Here is a 21,996-nt window from a genome sequence, read left to right on the forward strand (position 1 = left end):
TCAAGACATTTGTATCTTGAAACAAACACCCTGAAACCTTGTGAATGCATTTTTCCTAATGGAAGAGAACAGTCTGTTACTCTTCTTTAAGGCTGTTTTCAAGGTGTTTAAAGTATAAGTAAATTTTCTTGTCTTTCACAACAGTTAGAGGCAGCTTCAGTGTGGTGTCTGGTAGGCAAATATGTCTCTGCTAAGGACATACACCAGGTTTGAATTTGGCTCAGATTAACTTTTCTCACAAGATCCAGACATATATAGAAAGATGTATGCTGACTCTTGTTTCATTCCCAACTAAATAGCATTTTCGACCAGTAGTTAACCCAGTGATTTCAGAAACTATTTGAGAAGTTACCTATTATTCATCCCCAGAGGAATTTGGCTCCAGTGGCTATAAGTATTATCAAAATGATGTAAAATCCCAAACTAGGTGCCTTTGATTAGAATTAAAATCTGAAATTATTTTGTATATATTAACAATTTTATTATTTAATAAGATAAAGAAGTTTCTGCATAGCTTTATTAAGTCTTCAACTAGTGATTTAATCCAATGTATGTTTATATGCATGTGTGTAACTGTATTGGGTTTGAGTGGCAAGGTTTTGGTAGTGGGGGGATACAGGAGTGGCTGCTGCAAGAAGCTGCTAGAAGCTTCCCCTATGTCCAATAGAGCCAATGCCGCTGGATCCAATACGGACCTGCTACTGACCAAGGCTGAGCCCATCAGCACTGTGTGTAGCACCTCTGGGAAAATGTATTTAAGAAGGGGAAAAACATGCTGTGCTACAGCAACAGCAGCTATAGGAGAAGGGTGAGAATATGTGAGAGAAACAACCCTGCAGACACCAAGGTCAGTGAAGGAGGAAGGGGAGGAGGTGCTTCAGGCACTGGAGCAGAGATTCCCCTGCAGCCTTCGGTGAAGACCGTGGTGAGGCAGGCTGTCCCCCTGCAGCCCATGGACGCTAATTTGTGGAGCAGATATCTACCTGGAGCACATGGAGGACTCCACGCTGGTGCAGGGGGATGTGGCCAAAAAAGCCTCTGACCCCATGTGAAGCCCATGCAAAGCCCATGCTGGAGCAGGCTCCTGGCAGGACCTGTAGACCCATGGAGAGAGGAGCCCACGCTGCAGCAGGTTCTCTGGCAGGACTTGTGACCCCATGGGAGACCCATGTTGGAGCAGTCTGTGCCTGAAGGACTGCACCCCATATGGAGAAGACCCATGCTGGAGCTCTTTGTGAAGAGCTGCGGCCCATGGGAAGGACCCACAATGGAAAAATTGTGGAGACCTGTTTCCCATAGGAGGGACCCCACGCTGGAGCAGGTGAAGAGTGTGAGAAGGAAGGAGCAGCTTAGACAATGTGTGATGAACTGATCACAACCCCATTCCTCATCCCCCTGTGCTGCTTGGGTTAGGAGGTAGAGAAAATCAGGAGTGATGTTGAGCCTGGGAAGAAGGGCAGGGTGGGGGAAAGGTGTTTTAAGATTTGGTTTTATTTCTCATTACTGTAGTCTGATTGGCAATAAATTAGATTATTTTTTTCCAAGTCTGTTTTACATGTGACAGTAATTGGTGAGTGAGCTCTGCCTGCCCTTATGTTGACCCGTGAGCCTTTCATTATATTTTCTCTCACTATCCAGCTGAGGAGGAGAGTGATAGAGTGGCTTTGGTGGGCACCTGGCATATAGCCAAGGTTAACCCACCACAGTAACATAAGGAAAAATCTTCTTTTCTTTCTTTTTTTTTTTTTTTAAAGAAATGCAACATCTCTGGCTCTCTCTGATGCATATGTTGCTTCTTTTTTATATTTCCTATGTCAAGTCTAGCATGCTGCTAGTTGACATCCCCTTTATAAAAGAAAGTGTGGAAAACAGGAACTATTGATCAAATAAAAACATGACAGAAAACCCTGGTATATACTTAAAGTTTCTTTGAAAAGCTATCTGAAAAATATTAAATATTTACTGGGTTTGTTTTTTTCTGGTGAAATTCAATTTAAGAATCGTATTTTAAAAACAGAAATCACATCATGGAGAACAGACAGACCATCAAATATTGTACAGGATAGGAATATATCCTGACAAGGATTAGTGAAGCACTGGGGGCATATTAGTACTTTGTTCATATTGTGCAAGCGTTATGTAATGTAGCTGTAGGAGTTTTGCCAGTATAAAAGTATGTAAGACTGATTTTTAGAGAATTAGCAGGGAACATACTGAGAATAGTTCATTCATGGCTGTGGAATTCAGTTTCACTGTTTACAGATTTCAGTCATGCTTTTCGTTTTCATGGTGACTTCCACCTCGTGTTCTGTGAATTCTCCACAAATGTTGCTGGTTGAATAATGGAAGTGTTTGTAAACTTGTTTTTCAGTTTGAAATCAGCATTTGAGGCACACGTGTTTTACAGTATGTTGGCTCCTTTTGTATTCAACTGACAAGGAAGTCAAGGTTTATTGTGAAAAGTGAATTTTGAAGGCTTTGTACTATACTTTTTGCATTGAAAGAAGGGCAGGCTGACCCTATCCTGTTTTACTGGGATTATCAGTATGAGTGGGCTTGCAGAGTGGATTATTTTCTTTTAATCACTATCCAAATATTATTTATTGTAATGTACATAGCATGGAAATAACTTTACAGAGGTAACAAGGAACTAACATTCTTCCTTTCTTCTTCTCTCTGTAGTTTGTTGCTCAGCCCAACTGCCAGCAGCTGCTCGCATCCCGCTGGTACGATGAGTTCCCTGGATGGAGGAGGCGACACTGGGCTGTGAAGATGTTGACATGTGTTGTGATAGGACTCCTTTTCCCAGTCTTCTCTGTGTGCTACCTGATAGCTCCCAAAAGCCCATTAGGGCTGTTCATCAGAAAGCCATTTATCAAATTTATCTGCCATACTGCATCCTACTTGACTTTTCTGTTCCTGCTGTTGCTTGCCTCTCAGCACATTGACAGGTCAGACCTGAGCATGCAGGGACCGCCACCAACCATCGTCGAGTGGATGATATTACCGTGGGTCCTGGGTAAATGTATTACTAAAGAAAATACAGTGAAAAGTGTTTTGACCTCTGTGGTTTTGCCAAGAATTCCTGAAGCAGGAGGATACAGTAGAGAGTTCTGTCATGAATTATTGATCTACCAAAACAGGCAAATGGTCCATCTCCTTCAATATCTAGCAAAAGTAGTAGACAACTTGGGAAGAACGTAAAATTCAAAAGTGTCACCACCTAATATATTACAGTGAGAAAAACCAAAAGATACCAGGAGTTCCTTTCTGTGATTAAGCAATGCCCTGAAACATACATATTGCTATTCTTTATAATATCTATTTTCTCCAGGCCAGAAATTGTTCTGAGTCGTCTAAGTGTCCATTTTTTTTTTTTCTTTGATAGTCTACTTTTAAAAAAGGGCTCTTTGCCACGATAATTATTTTTCATGAATTTGAATGAGGCACAATGTTATTTCTGGACTGTTATCACTAACCTTAGTTACCTAAAGTAACAGACCCACCTACTCCAAGTAGTGCTGACTAGCAGTTTCAAGTGAATATTTTCATTAAAATATGCATGCAGAGTATTTTTTCTGTGAAAAACCATTGATGAGAACTTTTGACTCAACTTCAAACAAAATATTTTACATCAGAAGGAATAAGAAAATCCCCTAAAATTTTTTAAATGGGGGAAAAGATTCCCATTCTGTCCTGATAGTTTAAAATAAAAATTTCAGTCTGGGATTATTGAAAGCCTACTTTGTGTGGGACTTGTCAGCCTTAAATATCTTCCTGTGTGATTGCTCAGTCCTATCAGATCGGACTATCCTAGGTCCTCCCTTCCTTTGGATGTCTCCCTGTTTCTTATTTTAGGAACCAACACAAGTTGGACCAGGTCAGCTAAATATACTTGGTCTTGACTTAAATGAAATTGTAGGTGGAGGGACCTAGTAGACTTAACTGCAAGAATTTAAGTTTGATATCTTCATTTAAATTGTCATCACATAGACAAGTTCATGCACAAACTTTTCTGGAATGTTTTGATGGGGTTTTGATACTTTTATCTGTCTCAGAGCTTCCCATTAAGACGCTGTTTATCTTCAATTTTGTAACTTTTCCCAAACACGGGGCTTTTTTTAGAGCAACCAAACTGACAAGGCTTTTGGCATCATTGATCATATATAATTTAGAACGCAGTGTTGAATTTCTAATATACAAATTGGCAGCACTTGATATTCCAGAGAAGAATGACTCAGTGGCTTTTCCTCTGTATGTTCCTCAGTAGAGCACTGCAGTAAACAGGAGGCAGGGCTACATCTTTCACTTAAGCAAACAAGCATGCATGACTGAAAATCCTGTGTACCCTTACTTGTCAGGAACCTCTCAGAACGACCTACCTTCCACAGATGAAGTGCTTTCTGAGATTTCTCCTGTGATAGCACAGCACAAAACAGTCCTCACCACCAGCCTTCACTGTAAGGTGTGCTGTCCTTCACTGGGTAAATATTGCTACTAACATTAAAAAACCCAATATCTAGTATTATTGCAAAGGAATTAATTAATCTGGCAGGCTGCTTAGAATGACATTTCCTACAGACAAGTCAGACTGACTTCACTGTGTGAGATTCACATTTAAATATCAAAGAAAAATTCCTCCAGTAAATTTTCCCAATTTTGTACCATCAAGAAATAAGAAACCAATGTAGAAATCATTAGATTGATACATTACTTCCTTAGAAATAAATGCTACAATGCTGAGGAGAAGCAGGTAGCTCTTCTCCCATGCCAAGAGAAGATATCAGTAGCTTTTCTTTCAGGCCTTCCAAAATGGCAGGTGGTCAGTATCTATCCAGTTTTCACAGTGACCTGAGGCTGAAGGATAATAAGAGCAGATGCATAGCTGACACATAAACCTTGACATGCCAAAGTAGGTTTTAACATTAATCTATCTTTATAAAGAACAAAATCAGAGCCCAGAGAAAAAGGCACAATTTGAGAAGGGCAAGGGCTAGTTTCAGCTAAAGGAAGTTCTAAAATTTTGGTGACTAACTCCTCTCCAGAAAATGTGCAGTGGGAAGAACCTCCATTGCCCTCAACCTCTGACATTGTTGTTTACTTAGGAACGGGTTTAAGTAACTCATCATCCCAAAGCACTTCTTTGAAGAAGCCATTAACCCTGAGAATTATGACTATCAAGATGACTATAATTTCTAAAAGCAGCATTAATATTTGTAGTATGGACTTGTATGGCCAGATTATGCCAGTACTGCCTGTGCTGAATAAGCCCTTCCTCTGCAAGCAGTACAGGTCAAGTCAAGGGAACTGCTTCCATAAACAAGTATTCATGAGGATGAATAAAGATCAATAGTTAGATACCATGTGATCAAATAGCTTGTGATTAATCTAGATTGTAATATTCAGGGAAACTGTGCCTTCCAAAATCTCTTGCATCTAAAATGATGTATTTTACACACTGATCTGTAGTGGTTCCTAACCAGTGGTTTCCTGTAGTTTTCCAGTTTCATGTTTGCTCAGTTCAGATTTCAGACTTAGGCTGCTGCAGTGCCTTAGCCCACCCAAATAATAAGGCCCCAGATTCACCCATCACAATCTTAGGCAATTCATTAGGTACCTAAGTTCCTTCTATCATTGAAGGAGACAGACACATATCTCCATAAGACATTTCAGCTCACAGTGTGTGATGAATGTGTCTATTTCTGCTTTTATTTTGTTTTGGTTTTTAAAGGAATGAATCTCAGCCAAAACATGCTGTTTTCATATTCACATACATACAAATTGTGGTCTAGTCACCTTTCAATAAACTAAATAGTTTTATTAAGTCCTTATCAATAAGCTAAGGTTAGTTTCCAGGCCACAACTTAGTCTGTCATGTCATGTCTTCAAACTATGCAGTTATGCAGTATTCTCAAAAAGAGTAAATGCCGAATTATACCAGGGAGCCTAAATCAGAGGTAACTAGATATATCTTTGAATTTTTCTGGAGGTAAATGAAAAATGTTGATGTCTGAGACAAAGCTAATGTGGCTCTAGGGTTTTAGTTTTTCTCTGAAATAGGAAATATGACTGACTAAACCCTTTTCCCAAAGCAAAGGTTATCCTGGAGCAGCTGCAGCATGTAAAAACTATTACTGTTTTAAACAAGGGAATTCTTTGTTTGTCTTTCTCTTAATTCAAAGAGCTCTGCATGTAGATTGCTTTTTAATAGCTGCCTTGAATCCCTTAAAATGAAGAGAGGAAGAGGAGCTCTACTTTCCAGGCTTCTCATTGACATGAATTTCAGCATAGAATCATACGATCGCTTAGGTTGGAAAGGACCTTTAAGATCACCCAGTCCAACTATTAACCTAGCACTGCCAAGTCTACCACTAAACCATGTCCCTAAGCACCACCTCTACATGTCTTTCAAATTCCTCCAGGGATGGTGACTCAACCACTTCTCTGGGCAGCCTGTTTTAATACTTGACAGCCCTTTCAGTAAAGAAGTATTTCCTAATATCCAAACTAAACCCCTCCTGACACAACTTGAGGCTATTTCCTTTCATCCTATTGCTTGTTACTTGGCAGAAGAGACTGACACCCACCTGGCTACAACCTCCTTTCAAGTAGCTGTAGAGAGTGATAAGGACTCGCCTCAGCCTCCTTTTCTCCGGGCTAAACATCCCTTAACCTTTCATCGTAAGACCTGCTCTCCAGACCCTTCACCAGCTTCATTGCCCTTCTTTAGACGTGCTCCAGCAACTCAATGTCTTTCTTGTAGTGAGGAGCCAAAAACTGAACATGGTATTAGAGGTGCAGCCTCACCAGTGCCGAGTACAGGGGCACGACCACCTCCCTGCTCCTGCTGGCCACAGTATTCCTGATATAAGCCAGGATGCTGTTGGCCTTCTTGGCCACCTGAGCACACTGCTGGCTCATACTCAGCTGGCTGTCAGCCAACACCCCCAGGTCCTTTTCCACCAGGCAGCTTTCCAACCACTCTTCCCCAAGACTGTAGCATTGCATGGGGTTGTTGCAACCTAAGTGCAGGACCTGACACTTGGCCTTGTTGAACCTCATACCATTGGCCTCGGACCATCGATCCAGCCTGTCCAGGTCCCTCTGTAGAGCCTTCCTACCCTCAAACAAATCAACACTCCTGCCCAACTTGGTGTCATCTGCAGACTTACTGAGGGTGCACTCAACCCCGTCATCCAGGTCATTGATAAAGATATTAAACAGAACTGGCCCCAATACTGAGCCTTGGGGAACATCACTTGTGACTGGCTGCCAGCTGGGTGTAACTCCTTTCACCACACCTCTTTGGGCCTGGCCACCCAGCCAGTTTTTACCCAGCGAAGCATACTGCTGTCCAGGCCTTGAGCAGCCGGTTGTCCAGGAGAATGGAGCATATGTATATTTCACAGAACTTAAGAAGTTTCAAGATTGTCCATAATGATCTAAGCTCTCCAATAATCAAACAGTAATTAGCATTTGCCTCTACTATGTAATAGAAGGCCGAATGTACATAATTAGTACATATTAGAAGTGTCACTAGGGTAGGAGGCTTGGAGGAAAAACCTGCATTGGGCTACATTTCCATGGAGACTATTGATTTTGCATTTAAAAAGTCTCTTAAGGAAACTTCTGCATTAATTTTGTCTTTTACATGATTAGATGATTACAGAAGTGGTGTTACAGTATGTGATGATTATCCATGGAACAATAAGTCAATATAACAAGGCGAATGTTATAGTTTTAAGAAGCAGTTGTAGAAAAATCTCCCAGTGAGAAGAGTCAGAATTTCCTGACCTTGCATTTAAACAAATAAGAAACAAGCTTCTGCTGATAGGGAAAATTAACTTTGTTCTTTATATTAGCTGTTGCTTCCGATATCCCATGCATGAGAGATGCTTCACACTACAGAAACTTAAGCTTCTTTCCTATACTTGAGAACTGATCACCACTGAAAAAAAAAGACAGAAAAACAAGAGCCCCATATTGTGGAAAAAAGTGAGGAAGAACAATATTTTCTATCATCAAATTCCCCATCCAGTTGCTGAGTGGCCTCTGAGCATTATTACAGTAATGCAAAGGGGAAATTAAGTAAGGCCCAGCCTCACCCTCTGTGTGCCTTGACTGCAGCTCACATAAGGATGATATTGATCCCTATAGACTTACCATACCTGTTCTACTGCTCTAAACCCTAGACTCAAACCTAGCAGTGACCATGCTAAATGTTCTCATAGCGGGCATTTGGCTCACCAGGAAATGCTACAAAAATCAGAGGAGAAAGCCAACAACCAGACAAACTTGGTGCTTAGTAGATGTGGTTAAAAATCTCCCTGCCAGTTGTTCAGGGTGGCTGCAGCAAAAAGAACATTTTTAGGCAAATTTGTTTTGATGAATTTTTTGCTCTTTTATGGGCATCTTTAAATGCTCGTCATAATTATGTTGTTCAGAATAGTGCCAGGAGCAGGAATGCGGTCTTACTGAATCTCCTTAACAATGCATTCCCCATCCTTTCTGTCAGAATGGTTTATAATTTTGGAGTACATGAATTTATAGAGAACGTGGATGTTTGGGAACTGTGCAAACTGCAAACACTTGTGGTCAGCAAACTGCTGGTGGGATGTATAGGAGCATACAGTCTTGTCAGTACATAGCAGAGTGTACCTCCAAACTGGTGGCAAAGCAACTCACTTCAGATGAAGTCATCATAGAGGTGGCAAGTACACTGTGCATCATCTAAATTTGGTCAAGAAAGTGTTGTGTAGAAAATTAAACAGTTGGTACAAATTGAGTGTTCCAGGGAGCAGACATAAAGGATAATATGGACAGTGAGATGACACAGTACATAACCAGTAGTGACAAGTAAAGTGCAGAAGAGGAAAATAATCCCAGACAAAGCTGGAAGTCAGCTTCAGTCAGAAAGAAGGATAATGCACATAATGACCACTCAAGGCCATTTAGTCCAAACTATTGCTCAACACAGGCTAACTACAAAGATAGATCAGGTTGGTCAGGTCCTTGTCCAGTCAAATCTGGAATTTCTTCATTGCCTCTGTCAGCAACCTGGGCCTGTGTCTAGTCGTTGATGAGCTTTTTTTCTGGTATCAGCTGGAATATCCCATGCCACAATGTGCAACCTTTACCTCTTGTCCTTCCAGTGTGCACCTCTAGGACAAGCCTGGCTCCAATTATTCATAAGCAGCAATTGCATGGTAGATGACAGCAGTAATATCCCCCCCATTAGTGTCCTCTTCTCTAGATTGAACAAACCTAGCTCCCTCAGCCTCTTCTTGTACATCATGTGGTCCAGCCCCCAGTCACCTTGATGGCCTTTCGCTGGGCTCACTTGAGTCAGCTAATATCTCTTTTTTGTTGGGGATCCCAAAACAGGACCCACTAATGAATTTATTTATTTAAACATCAGGAGAGCCAATTCTTGTCAGGACTGCATGACTCTTGCCATAACAGGACCTTTTACTGAGTAACTTGCAGGTGTACCAGGTTTTAAATATTTAAGATTAACATTTTCTATGTAGGTGATTTTATTTTATTCTTTGGTTGGCAGTGTTGTTGGCCGATAAGTGTCTTTGTGTGTTTAAGATTTAATCTAGAATGGTACCATTGATCTCAAGTTAAATATGGGTAGCCACATCTATTTCTTGCTATTCTAGTAAAAAATCTATCCTAAATTTAAAAAGCCTTTGTAAATGTGCCTTCCATTTAAAATGGAGCTACAGACTGTGCTTTGGTTCCTGAATCCCATACATAGTATCCAACCAGCCATATTCAGTGGCTTCTAGTGACAGTGGCAAAGATGGGATCTCTGGGCAAGGATACCTCTGCACTTAGCAAACCTGGAAGCTTTGACTTTGTTCTGTCTTCAAATAATTTCCCTAAGCATTCAGGATCAGCCACAATTTAGGCTAGATGGAACAGTGCTCTGCCTATCTTTAATGACCTTTTACAGTGTTTAAATAGAGTACAAAAAATAAAGGCAGTTCTCTTCCTTAACGATGACTGTCTGAATGTTCATTTTACATACACTTTTGTTAGCTATTGAAAGCTTCCCTCCCACAGGCAATGCCTTAGAGATCCAAATAAGGACTCTGCTTTTACAAGATAATATAAAATAATCATATATAGACAAGTATTCAGTGCAATGAGATGTTTTCTTGCAATCACAATATTTTGCTAATAGAAGCAGGTTTTGGCAGGATCCTGAGATACTCTTGGACTTCAATCCTGTTTTCAATTGAGTACCATTGTGCTTGCTCCTCTAGCATTCAATTATTTCATATTTTAACATTACAATTATATAGCTTGAGGAAAAAGAAAACAGAAAAGGCTGCAGTGTGTGCAAAGCCTATCTTTGATGCCTTTTCTTCCTAACAGGGGTTCTCAGTAAGGAGTCTGAAGTCACCTGTTGGGTTTTTTGTCTTTAATTCTTTCCCATTAAGTTTCCTTTTCTTCCATTTTCAGCAGGAGTGGTGAATGTTTCACCCCCACACTTATTATTCCTGCCCTAGTACTCTGTTAGGATAGAGGATCAGTCTTCCCTCAGGATGAGAAAAGGCAGGTTTCCTGATCCCTGTGCAAAACTTTAGCCATAAAGCTTAATAGAGATTTACAAGCAGTAAATGAGGATATACTTTTTCTTTAAAGAGTTTTATAGACTTCTGTGCAAAAGTACATGAGAAAATGGACCAATACTTGTGATTGGCTAAATTTCTGTCTATGACATTATTGTAGAGAGTTCAAAAGCAGAAATGTGCAGAATTTCTGTACTCTATCTCCATATTTAGGTGCCCGACCATAGCCCCTTACTCCAAACTCAGGCATTTAGCAAGTTTGGTTGTTATGAATTAGGAGATTAAATGAAAGTAAACATAAATAAAGCAAATCAGGTGCCTACAAAGAGGCACCTGGTCCCATTTTTGAAATCTGATATACTCACAGAAAGGTTATACCTATGATAAATACCCTACAGAAACCTGTATCATTTTTTGGCAATGCATGGGCTATAAAGCTTGGATATGTAAGGCATCTAAAATGGTTCTAGACACTTCTGTTTAAGCATGATACATTCCAAAAATACAGTATATTTCACATTTATCTAGATCATGACAACTACACCATGACCATCTACAGTCCACTGGTATGGAAGGCTTAGGTGCATGAACCTGAAATGGTTTAAATGAGCATGTTTGATTATTTTGAACTTTATTAACCACTGTAGCCAACTCATATTGAACATAACAGTGACTCTGGGGTGACAATTTATTTTCACATATACTCCAAGACATTAAACATTTTTTCTTGGCTTATATTCCTATTCTCTACTGAAACCCTGTTTTACAAAGGCAAAAAAATAGAAGGTAAAGGGCCAATAATGTTAAGATACACATAGTGAGTTAAATCTCCTTTAATCTTCCACTATGATGATGAACTACAATTAATGTGCATTTCAGAACATTTTGCGAAGGAAATTCAAAAGACTGCTTAAAAAAAATAACCACCACTAATTACATATATTTTCTTTTGGCATTTATAGAAGCACTGTGAAAGTCAGACTTCTTGTTATTCAAGTTATAAAAGAATGTGTGTGGTCTAAAGATACTGGCTACTGTCCCTTCTAAAGATACTGGGTTAAGACAACGGCTATATGGATGCCTTACTGCCTAGATGCTCAAGCAACTGAACGATCTGATGCTGTTGGACTAGGTGGTGAAACTAAGCTGTTTCACTATATTTCACTATGTTTCACTATATTTGAGCGGCTGTTCAATGCTGATTGTCAGAACCATTTGCACCTGCCATTCCATAGTGGGTGAAACACATATATAACACTATAATTCATAATGCCACGCCTAGGCCTGTTTTATTTGCAGCTGATCACCGTTTCTTAAAAAGTATACTTTTCCTTGAACATAAGAGAAAATGCACTGCTGGTACATAATCAGCACTGAATGCTCTCAGCTCTGATATAGCTCATCCAAAAAGCTCAAATGCTGCATCATAATCCTTGTATTGTTCATTACCTTTTCGCTGCAGTCCAGAGGCATTGCTAAAGTCATCTTCAATTAAATTCAATTGTACAGATAAGAAAGTGAAAACAGTGAATTCAGGTCAGATATTAAGTATTCTCAGTGTTGAGTTGTGTGCACAGATAATTTAAACCAGCAATTCATGGACTCAGCTTGCTAGAGTATAACTGTCCTGGGAAGAGAGATGGGACATATTTGGTGCCTCTGGCCATGTCATTCCCAGGTCTTTGCCTGACCTGACACAGGAATCAGACAGTGTGCACAGTTGTTGCCCTCCCAAACACCAGTTTCCCTGTCCCAAAGGAAAGCAGAAGACATGCTTTTGATTTTGTGCATGTTCCTTTGAAATAGTTGTATTCTGTTAACAAAATATTCCCCAGAGATGGGGAGCCCCTGAATTATGCCAGGATGCCTTTCTTTTCCTTTTGTTACCTTCATACACCTTCAGCAGATGACATCAGTTTATCAGCCCAGGTGCAAAACAGAAGAGATGTTTCAAGACTATTCAGTCCTCACTAAATTCCCTGGAATGACTTGCCTTTGCTTCAGAGAGCTTTAGATCATTAGCAGCTTGTCTTACTTCTTGTTGTATCTGTGAAAAACCCTAGGTTGCGTAGTAGAGCAAAGTTGAGTTTGTCAGTTAAATGGTTTCACAGGCCAGTGAAAATATGTTCTCCAAGAAACATACTAAAAGGTTGTTGTTGAACTTGGCATGCAGAGGTTGACCCTGAGGGACCTCTTGCTTCCCATCATTTAATGGTAATGAACAAAAATAGCACAGAGCAACCAACCTTTTGTGGGAAAGGTAAGAACAAAATTAGCTAAGGATCCACAGATTTTTTTAAAACTAAAAATAGTTCAGGACACTGCCTTTCATATCTTTCTTTGAAAAATCTTGATGTTGTTATTTACAGTGAGACTTTAACCATAATTACGTTTATAAACAACAAAAGTCAGTGTTGTGAAGATGGCATAACATTTTTTGTGAATTTTTACAGTTGATGGAAAAGGTATTTGATTTTTGTACAGTACAGATTTTTCAGTACAAGAAAGGAAATTAGACAAACTATGTCTAAGTTTTTTTTCTTAGAAGTAAATACACCTTTGAATGGATTTTGTAGGGGAGTTATTTCTTTGTTGCTTGTTTCTTTTGCACGGGAATGAGAGACATGTTCCTTAGGAGTAAAATCACAGGTCTAGGTAGCTGCAAATTGATAATGAGATCAGTCAGGATAGACCCAGGATTTTTACCATCTGAAAGTTATCTGCCAGCCTGCACAAATTGTGTCTAATCCAAGGCTTCATCCAAGGGGACAGAGAGCATTTGTAAGCGTATTGAACTGCTGCCCTGCTTAAAATTACAAGGTGTGAGTGTGCAAACTGAGTCTTACATTACGAACAGAAAAGTAGGTCCACACTTTTTAAAAGGCATTTCAGTGTCTAACCTCCAAAGATTTCAAGACTGGAGAAATAGCTTCAAACTCTAAATCTACAGATAAATATATCAAATAAAAGCTAGTCTTATCAGTGTATAGGTATTGATGTACCTACGTATACAGAAATCTACAGGTTGATCATATGGTTGTATGATATATGTGATACCTATTACTCAATTCTTAAGGATTTTTAAAAGTCTTATGAGGTAATTATAATGAAAGATGGCATTTTCCTAAGAAAGTTCTTATTTTATTCAGTGCCTTTTGTTCTTCAGTAAGAAACATTTTAATTTCTATCCATTTTGTTGGCTTGGATAAAATTTATTTTTACAATGTGTAGGGTTTATTTTAGAAGAAAGAACTTTTTCATCAATGTTCAGAAATGTTTACTGTAAAAAGAAAATATATTTAGCACACAGATTCCATTTTTTTCTCCAAATTTATTTTATCTGATCTGTTTTAGTTTCTTTTTGGCATCAGGCAAACTGGACTTCAGTCAAATGGTTGCAATGATCAGCTTGCATGTATAATACTTCATAGTGCTATACAAAACCTTTCCGTGGTGTCTGTCATTCCTAGGGCCTCATGTGGTCTGTGGGATTCTTGCCCTGAATTTATGTTTATTTGGTCCCATTAAAGCCATGGGGTGTTTAATGAAATTTGTTTCTATCATCTCAGCCTGTTGAAAAATACCCTTATTTTCTCTTTTACTGCTCCAGTTATAAACAATGCAACAAATCGTTCAAAGTCTCACCTTCAACTTTTCAATTTAAGTCCTTGATTAATGAGATGGAAGAGCTGCGTAATGTTGATAATTTCCTTTCAAGTGGCAATAAATGATAAAAGCAGGCTGATGGGGAATGGATAGGTGAGGGTATAAGCGGCAGGTGTGAAATCTAACTGGTGTGAAGAGACAGGAAAGACACAGCTGGAGCAGAGACAACCAGAATATAGCAGAGGTTATCCAGCTAAAACAGTGAAATCTGCTCTGGGTGGAATTATTTCAGCTTAATACAGGCACCTGGAAGTTAGACATCTGTTTTAATTCAGCCTAATCCTCCATGACTCCCTTTTCAGTCAATGGGAAGATTAAGCCACCTGCAGATGATAGGATTATTGCCTGGAGATGCTTGTTTCCTCCCAGGGAAGTAAAGAGATCTTTGGGCAATGAAGTTGTTCCCAACCTGCCTGTCTAAAGCAGTTTAGAACCACCACCATTACAATGTCAAAGTATACTCAGAACTTTCAGCTGCCAAATACCTTCAGCTTTACTGGTAGTTTAGATTAGTTGTGTTTCGAATTCAAAATTATCAAATTTACAGTAGCTGTATGCATTCTTCCACTATTCCATAATAGGTCAGTGTTTCTCTGCTAGTGTCATCTTTACAATTAGATTTCATTTTCTGAAGCCCAGGAAGTGCTTGGAACAAAATCTGGCTTTTCACTCACAAAACAGATCAAATGCAGCAGCGTTAGTCAGCATTTCTTTTTCAATCTGTACATAGTTCTATTATGTTTGAGGCAGTGCTATCAAAGCATATGATGCTGAGCAACAGTCTTGCAGAGAACAGCCTTGTTGCATTTGTGTGAGTTCATTTCTTTGGCTGGTTGTGAATCGTGGAACATCTTGGCAGAAGACATTAACGAACCTACAGCCTCTCTCTTAAGCATTCGTCTTAATCATTCCAAGATACTTCTGCTCTGTTTTTAAAGTGTATTTTAAAGGGAATGCTTAACTGTGATGAATTACAAAATAGTTTATTTAATTCTATTAGTTTCTGTGCATCTGTATTGATTTCTGTGAAGCCTTTTTATTTGGGTATTTTCTGTCAATGCAATGTTTTATGTGCCATAGCAGCCTTCCCAATGTCAAGATCCTGGGCCCACATCTGTATTATCGAACAAAAAAGACCAAGGAACCGTTCTCTAACACTGAGGCTTAGGGGACATATCCACATTACACAGCCTTTGGCTCCAGGTGTCCTCTGATCCTGGAGCCAGGTCTCCTCAGGCTCCTGTGGCACAATGGTTATTTTTATCTGCCGTTCTGCAGTTGGAGCAAGGGTAATTCAGAGCAGTGTCTGAAATGTGAGGGTTGTATTGCAGCCCACAAAACAGCTGCTTTCATGACCTGATGATGCTTAACATGTTATGCCTAAAAGGTAGTGTAAGAGCAAGCAGGGATATTTACAAGTTAGCAGCAGTGGATGCTGGTAGTGGATACTGACCCCTGCCATGCAATAATGTTTAACTGTTTTCTCACTGTGACTCATCACAAATGATTGCAGCTTGAAAAGAAATGTTAGCTTCTTAACAGTTCTATATTTTGTGTATTAGTTTTGTCTGATAACCTAAATACAGAGTTTCAGTCAGCCTGTCTAGGCTGTTGTAGATACTAAAATGGGCATATCCCACCTCCTGTGTACCTGTTCCCACCATGTTCCTTTCTCAGAATGTGTTCCCCCAGCTCTACAGAATGGTGAAATAGTGATGGTGACATGGCTGAAATTGAACCCTATGAAAATAAAAGTTGCTGGACCAATGAGATGATTCAGATACTCTTGAGGCTTATGATTACTGATGATGACGAACAGAAACAAGATAGGAACATGTGGCTGAGATTTGAGGGGAGAAGGTAGTGAGGAAGGGAACCTTTCCTTGTGAAAGCAATCAGGAGGCAGAAAGACTCAAGCCTAAACAATACAAAATGAAATTGTACTCCTCCCACCTATCCACCTCCTGCCTTCCAAATAACTCAGAAACCTACCTGGCACAAACAAGAATAGACAAGGAATTACTTCGTAGGGATCATTTTTGAGAAGACACAAGTTTTCCATACAGTCATCTAGAAGACCATTGAGACAAAATGTTAAGGTTCAAGGTGAATTAAGCCCAGGCTAGAGTGATGCAGGACACTATAGACTCCCACAGAAAATCTGTTCAATATTTTGAAAAGAAACATGTGATAAGCAGGTGGAGAAAAGCCATGTTGATTTAACTATATCTCAACATCTATATGTGAGAGACTGGTCTCTTTTGTGGTTAGTTTTGTCCCTTTAATGAGCACAAAAGTAATAAATTCCTTTATGAGAATAATTAACTGTGAAAAATTAAAAGGTCTATTGGTACTGTTATCAAAAAAGCTCTGTAGATAATAATATGAAATATGCATCTAAATGTTCCATAATGTTTTATCATACCATATTATACAATATTGTGGAGTATCTTATTCAGAGAGGTTTTAATCTTTATAGCATTAGGGAGTCTCCACGCAGTTGTCTCTGGAGCTGTTAAACTAAGTTCATGTCAGACAACTTGCAAAATTTCCCACTGAGATTGAATATTTCTGCATCACTTTGTGTCCAGCGCAATGCATGCTCTGCACTTGTGAACACAGTTTCCATTCCTTCATGTCCAAAAGGAAGGAATCAACAACAAATATTCTGCTGGAGACAATACTCTTTCCTACGGAAAAGGGAGACTGTAGTTTGGCATTGACAACAACAATAGAACTTCTCTTCCTTATTGTGTGGGTTCCAACTGAAATAAATGAATGAGTTGGATTGACTCCTGCACTCATAAATTTTCCAATTTGAATGATATTGCAGCAGATACCAAGGACAGAGTTGGCAGTGGTGACTGCTTTTAAGACCCTTTTTATACTTATTAGGATAAGATGGGAAAAGAGATTGAAGAAAGCCAAAGAAATTGCCCTTGCTCAAGCAGATTATTTTTTTGTTTTGTTTTGACTGAAAAATTAATTCTAGAAACATTAATGGGAAGATAAAATTTCACCTAACTGGATATGCAATTTAGAGCACTTATCCACCTTCCCTTTATAATTTATGTAAGGGGAATCAATCCATTGTATGACAAGTGTCTAGAAGAGCCACAGCCCTTTTTTATTTAATATTCATACTTAATGAATTATGTTCTATTTACAGGTTTTATCTGGGGTGAAATTAAACAGATGTGGGATGGTGGACTACAGGACTACATTCATGATTGGTGGAACCTCATGGATTTTGTAATGAACTCCTTGTACTTAGCAACCATCTCTTTGAAAATTGTTGCATTTTCAAAGGTAAACTTTTTCAAAAGCTCAGAAAATATTTAGGATAAATGAAATTAGGCTTCTTCAAGCTTTCTTCTGTATTTGGAGGTTCTCAGGCTTAGCAATGCAAGAGATGTATGATGTGCTCATTGAATATCTTGCAGATATGACAAGCTAGACCAGGATAAAAGCTAACAAAACATTGTGATTTAGACTTTTTTCTTCTTAGCCCAGGCAATCTTTTGTCATTTGATCCTGAACAGTCATACTGTCATTTTCTTGGAAAAGAAAAATCACTGGTAATATTTAATAATGTTTGCACAAAATTATGTTTTGTTTTAGTCTTTGCCTACTTTTCAGTAAGAAATTATTGCCTCTGAGACAATTTTATGTACCATGCAAAACTTCTGGACAGGACTACAAGAAAAATATTACTCAAAATTGGGGGGGGGGGGGGGGAAGGAAGCTAAAGAGCAAGATTTTAATTTTGTTTTGAAAATTTATGATAAATGCAACATGAAAAAGTAAGGCTGAAGGGGAGAAAATGGTCACTTGAGAATCGGTACATTCATTTCCTCATCCTTTTAATGGACTTCTATGGGTATTTTTATATTCCTACTGTTTAAAGTATCTTCCAGCAAAACAGCCCTTCTTTCCAAAGCCATGGAACATGTTGCATTTTGTATGTATTCAACATTAATCCATAATATAATAGACGTTCCTTACAAAATGTAATATTTTAATGAAAAAATGGTCTCAAACACAAGGAAACCACATCTGAAAGGAAATGAAAGCATTTCTTAGCATCTGCATGGAGCTCTTATCATGTTGTAAAGATAACGAGCCTATTTTTACTGGCCACTATGATCAGCATTCTATTTTGTCTGTTTCAAGTTCCCTGCCACCAGCTGCCCTGTAAGCATGGAAGGAGGTCTCTCCTCTGCCAAGATCCTTTTGGCTGGCAAAAGGAGACAGCCATCAAGTAGCTAGTTACACCTCCCTATCCTCAAACAGCAGCCTTTCCCACTGCAGCCCTGCCACAAGTATAAAGGAGCATAGGGACCTCTAATTTATACCATCTTGTGTCTGTCTATTCACAAGGGTCCACATGTCAGCTGATCAGGGGCAGGGATGAGATCTGTTGACACACACCGGCCTCTGCCTGTGACAAAAGGTTTCTGGTGGGTTGGCTCTCTGCAAACCTTCAGAAGTCTTCTCATTCAAAGAAATTCAGAGCTGTTGCCTGGAAAGGCAAGATGCTCAAAAGTGTGAGGAGAGCTGTCATTTAAAGCTGACAAAATGCCTTATCATAAAGTGACTGGAAAATAAATAGTCATTTCACCGTCCCATGTAACAAAGTGAGCAGTTCACTGGAAATGCATGTTTCCAAAGCATTGTAGATGGCCAGTTATTCACTTCAGAATAATATTAATTAGAAGACATTATAATCCTTTCATCTCCTAGACACCTGCTGATGGTAATCAGATTCCAAGGTGACAGTATCTGGGATAATGTGCATCCATTACTCTCCACATTAGTGATCGCATGCCAGTCATAATCAACACAGTGCAAAAAGCACTATCTTTGGTTCTGCAGCTATTATTTTTTACTGCATGTGCAGTGATGCACCCAAATACCTCTTTGATCCTTAAAAGAGCCTCGGCTGTGGTAGTTAATTGAAACACATGATAATGTAATGAACAGAGTAATACAAGTGTAATTTAATATCCAGTCAAATTTCCTTAAAATACATACAACAGAGTTCCCCACCTCTGTGCCAGGTGAGATTGAGAGGATGCCAAATGTATCCAGTGTGTTTTGATGTAAGGCTTTTATTTTCATTTCCTAAACCTTGCAGGACAGTTTTTTTCTAAAATACAGCTTTTCTGTGTGTATTGAACTAAATATATATGCCCAGTTTTCAGATGTATCCTACCTTCTATGAATCACCTCAAGCCACCTAAGAAAATATTTTAACCAACTCCCTTGAATAAAATTGTGAGAGCGCCCTCATACTACTGTCCTGTGTGATAGATTTTCCCAGAGAAAAATGTAGTGTTTATTGCCCATTCAAGGCTCTCTGACTGACACAGTAGCTAAGGAGATGAATATTATATACAACAGCTGTTGGGGTAGTGTAAAATGCACCAATGAGTGTATCATTTCAGGATGAGAGAACTGCTAAGGTAAGTCAAAGTTATCTATTTCACTGCCACTATTCAAATAAAATGAGTATACCTCATACTTTTCAAAGGGCTATGCTTTTTGCCTCTGATTTTATGTCAACATATGAGGTCTTTTTAAATTACTCATTATATCTACTGAAAATGCTCTCTCCCCGATAAATAATGTGACTATAAATAGTGCATTGTCACATGTTTTATGGGAGTACAAGATGACTGATTTTAAGCAAGACATCTGTTTTGATGGAGGGTTATAAAAATAAATAGAAATCATTGTGCTCTAAGAAAGAAAGGTTCTTTTTATGTTTTTGGAAGATAATTTATTTTGTACTAATGCACAAAGTTGGCTACAGTGTCAAGTTATGTGCAGACCCTGCTTGCTTTATCTTAAATATTTGTTAAACCTGAGCATTCGACCTAGTGCTGCTTGCTTTCAATTCTACTAGAGAATGCATGCAAGTTCATATTACTGATTATGTGTCTCAGCCACTGACATGAAAAGCTAGTAGGGAAACAGGTTCCTATTCAAGGCAAGAACTCTGAAAAATAACTAAAAATGCATTCTCTTTCTCAATATTTACTGGCTTAATGATCGCTGTGTCATATCTCCTCTGCTCAGTAGTAAATAAGATTGTTTCTCTTCTGCCACCAGTTCTGCAGAAGCTAACATCTTCTTATATGTTTGCATTGTAAAATGGTTTTGATTGATGTTTCACCAGATTCACAGACCAAATGTCCATTTACATAGGAGTAGTAATCCTCCTCCCCCCACCCCGAAAAATTATAGACTCAATTCCTCAGTATAATTACTATTTTAAAGCTCTTTGCTAGGCCATCCCCCTGCCCTCTTCCTACTGCTGCTCTGAAATTCAGCATGATGAATGCAAAGATTGTGACATACTTTTGAAAATAGGAAGAGTTCACATTCACATATGACCTTTCAGGAAAGGATTTGAAGATCTTTTCCTGAAATGGATATTATTTAACCTTTCTGTTTCTTATCAAAACCAAGGGGTCACATTTGACCAAGGTCCAACAGCCCACTAAACATTCAGGTAGCCTGATCTATACGTCTGCTTGATCTCCCTTGGTGCTTTCATGAGATCTACTGTTCATGCCTTCTGTCTTCATGGGAATACAGTGATCACCCAGCTTTTTTCTCATAAATAGTTCTAATATTAGATTTATGTTTGAATTCCTTTGAGTAAGGATCAAGAATTATTATCTTGTATTCCCTGGGTGACATCACACAATCATCATGTATTTCCCTTGAAACTCTACTGTTTATATGCTGCTCAATTTGTTTTCTGCTCTTCTTAATTTTCCATTGATGCGCCATGTACATGTCCTTCAACCAACGAGCCAGTGATAGCTATTATTTAATCATGTTAAATGACGATTGGCTTTGTTACATGTCAAAAGGTTGTGTTTGCATTTGAAGTGGGGACAGAAACTCATCAGGGTCACAAAATAACAGAAAACATCAACATCATGGCTGCAAAGTATCAACATCATGATTTACAACAAGCTCAACATTGCTATATTTGCTCTTACCATTTTCCATTCCCTAGAACAATAACCATTTATTTATTCTATATAGAACAGAAGAACATCAAAAAGCATGAGTAAGAGAACAAATACTTCAATTCCTGTGTTTTGGGTTCCTTGGTCCTAAAATGCCATTGGGTTTTTTTTCATATTTTCACTGTTTCTGTTTTTAATATGCTTAGTCTTTTTAGTCATCTTCTCCCTTTCCCTTTTCACATGTGAGCTGCATTGTTCTCCTAGTTCTTCTTTGACATTTCTGGATTTCTTTTCAGTATCCTCTAGTTAGTGGAATCAGTAGGGTTTTGTTGTCAGACGCCTCTTACGATTTTCTTTATATTATTTGCTGTCTTTTTTCAGCTAGTATATTTCGCAGATCATTTCCAAACTTACTTCTCCGGCCTTTACCTTCCTCACTATTTTTCAGCCAAGTATTTCCAGTCTCTTAAATCATGTCCCTTCAAAACAAAAATAACCCTCACTCTCTGCTTACAGCCATGAGAACTTTTGCATTGTATCCACACATGCAGGAAGCACTTGGGCCCAAAAAAGGCAGAGTCCATTAAGCTGAAATAACATAGTTGAACCTTTGATTTCTCTTTTACAGCCAAAAGGTCATTTGATCTTTTCTGACTGTTTTAACACACCAGTTTTGTGTCTCAATCACAGATCAAGTCCTTTCTTCTCACCTTTGTCCTTAACCTCATCAATTCAAGAAAAGGTGACATCGGATACATCTT

General features: G+C 38.8%; 1 protein-coding gene across 1 annotated transcript in view; it reads left to right on the forward strand.

Annotated features, from left to right (window-relative positions):
- Positions 1 to 21,996, forward strand: part of TRPC4 (transient receptor potential cation channel subfamily C member 4) — a 157,795-nt gene that overhangs the window by 113,058 nt on the left and 22,741 nt on the right. The window contains exons 5-6 of the mRNA XM_064440973.1: positions 2,683 to 3,019; positions 17,419 to 17,558. Of these exons, the coding sequence (XP_064297043.1) occupies positions 2,683 to 3,019; positions 17,419 to 17,558 (477 nt within the window). The remainder of the gene's footprint in view (positions 1 to 2,682; positions 3,020 to 17,418; positions 17,559 to 21,996) is intronic.

Source organism: Phalacrocorax carbo, chromosome 1, assembly GCF_963921805.1.
Source record: "Phalacrocorax carbo chromosome 1, bPhaCar2.1, whole genome shotgun sequence".
Classification (NCBI taxonomy): Eukaryota; Metazoa; Chordata; class Aves; order Suliformes; family Phalacrocoracidae; genus Phalacrocorax; species Phalacrocorax carbo.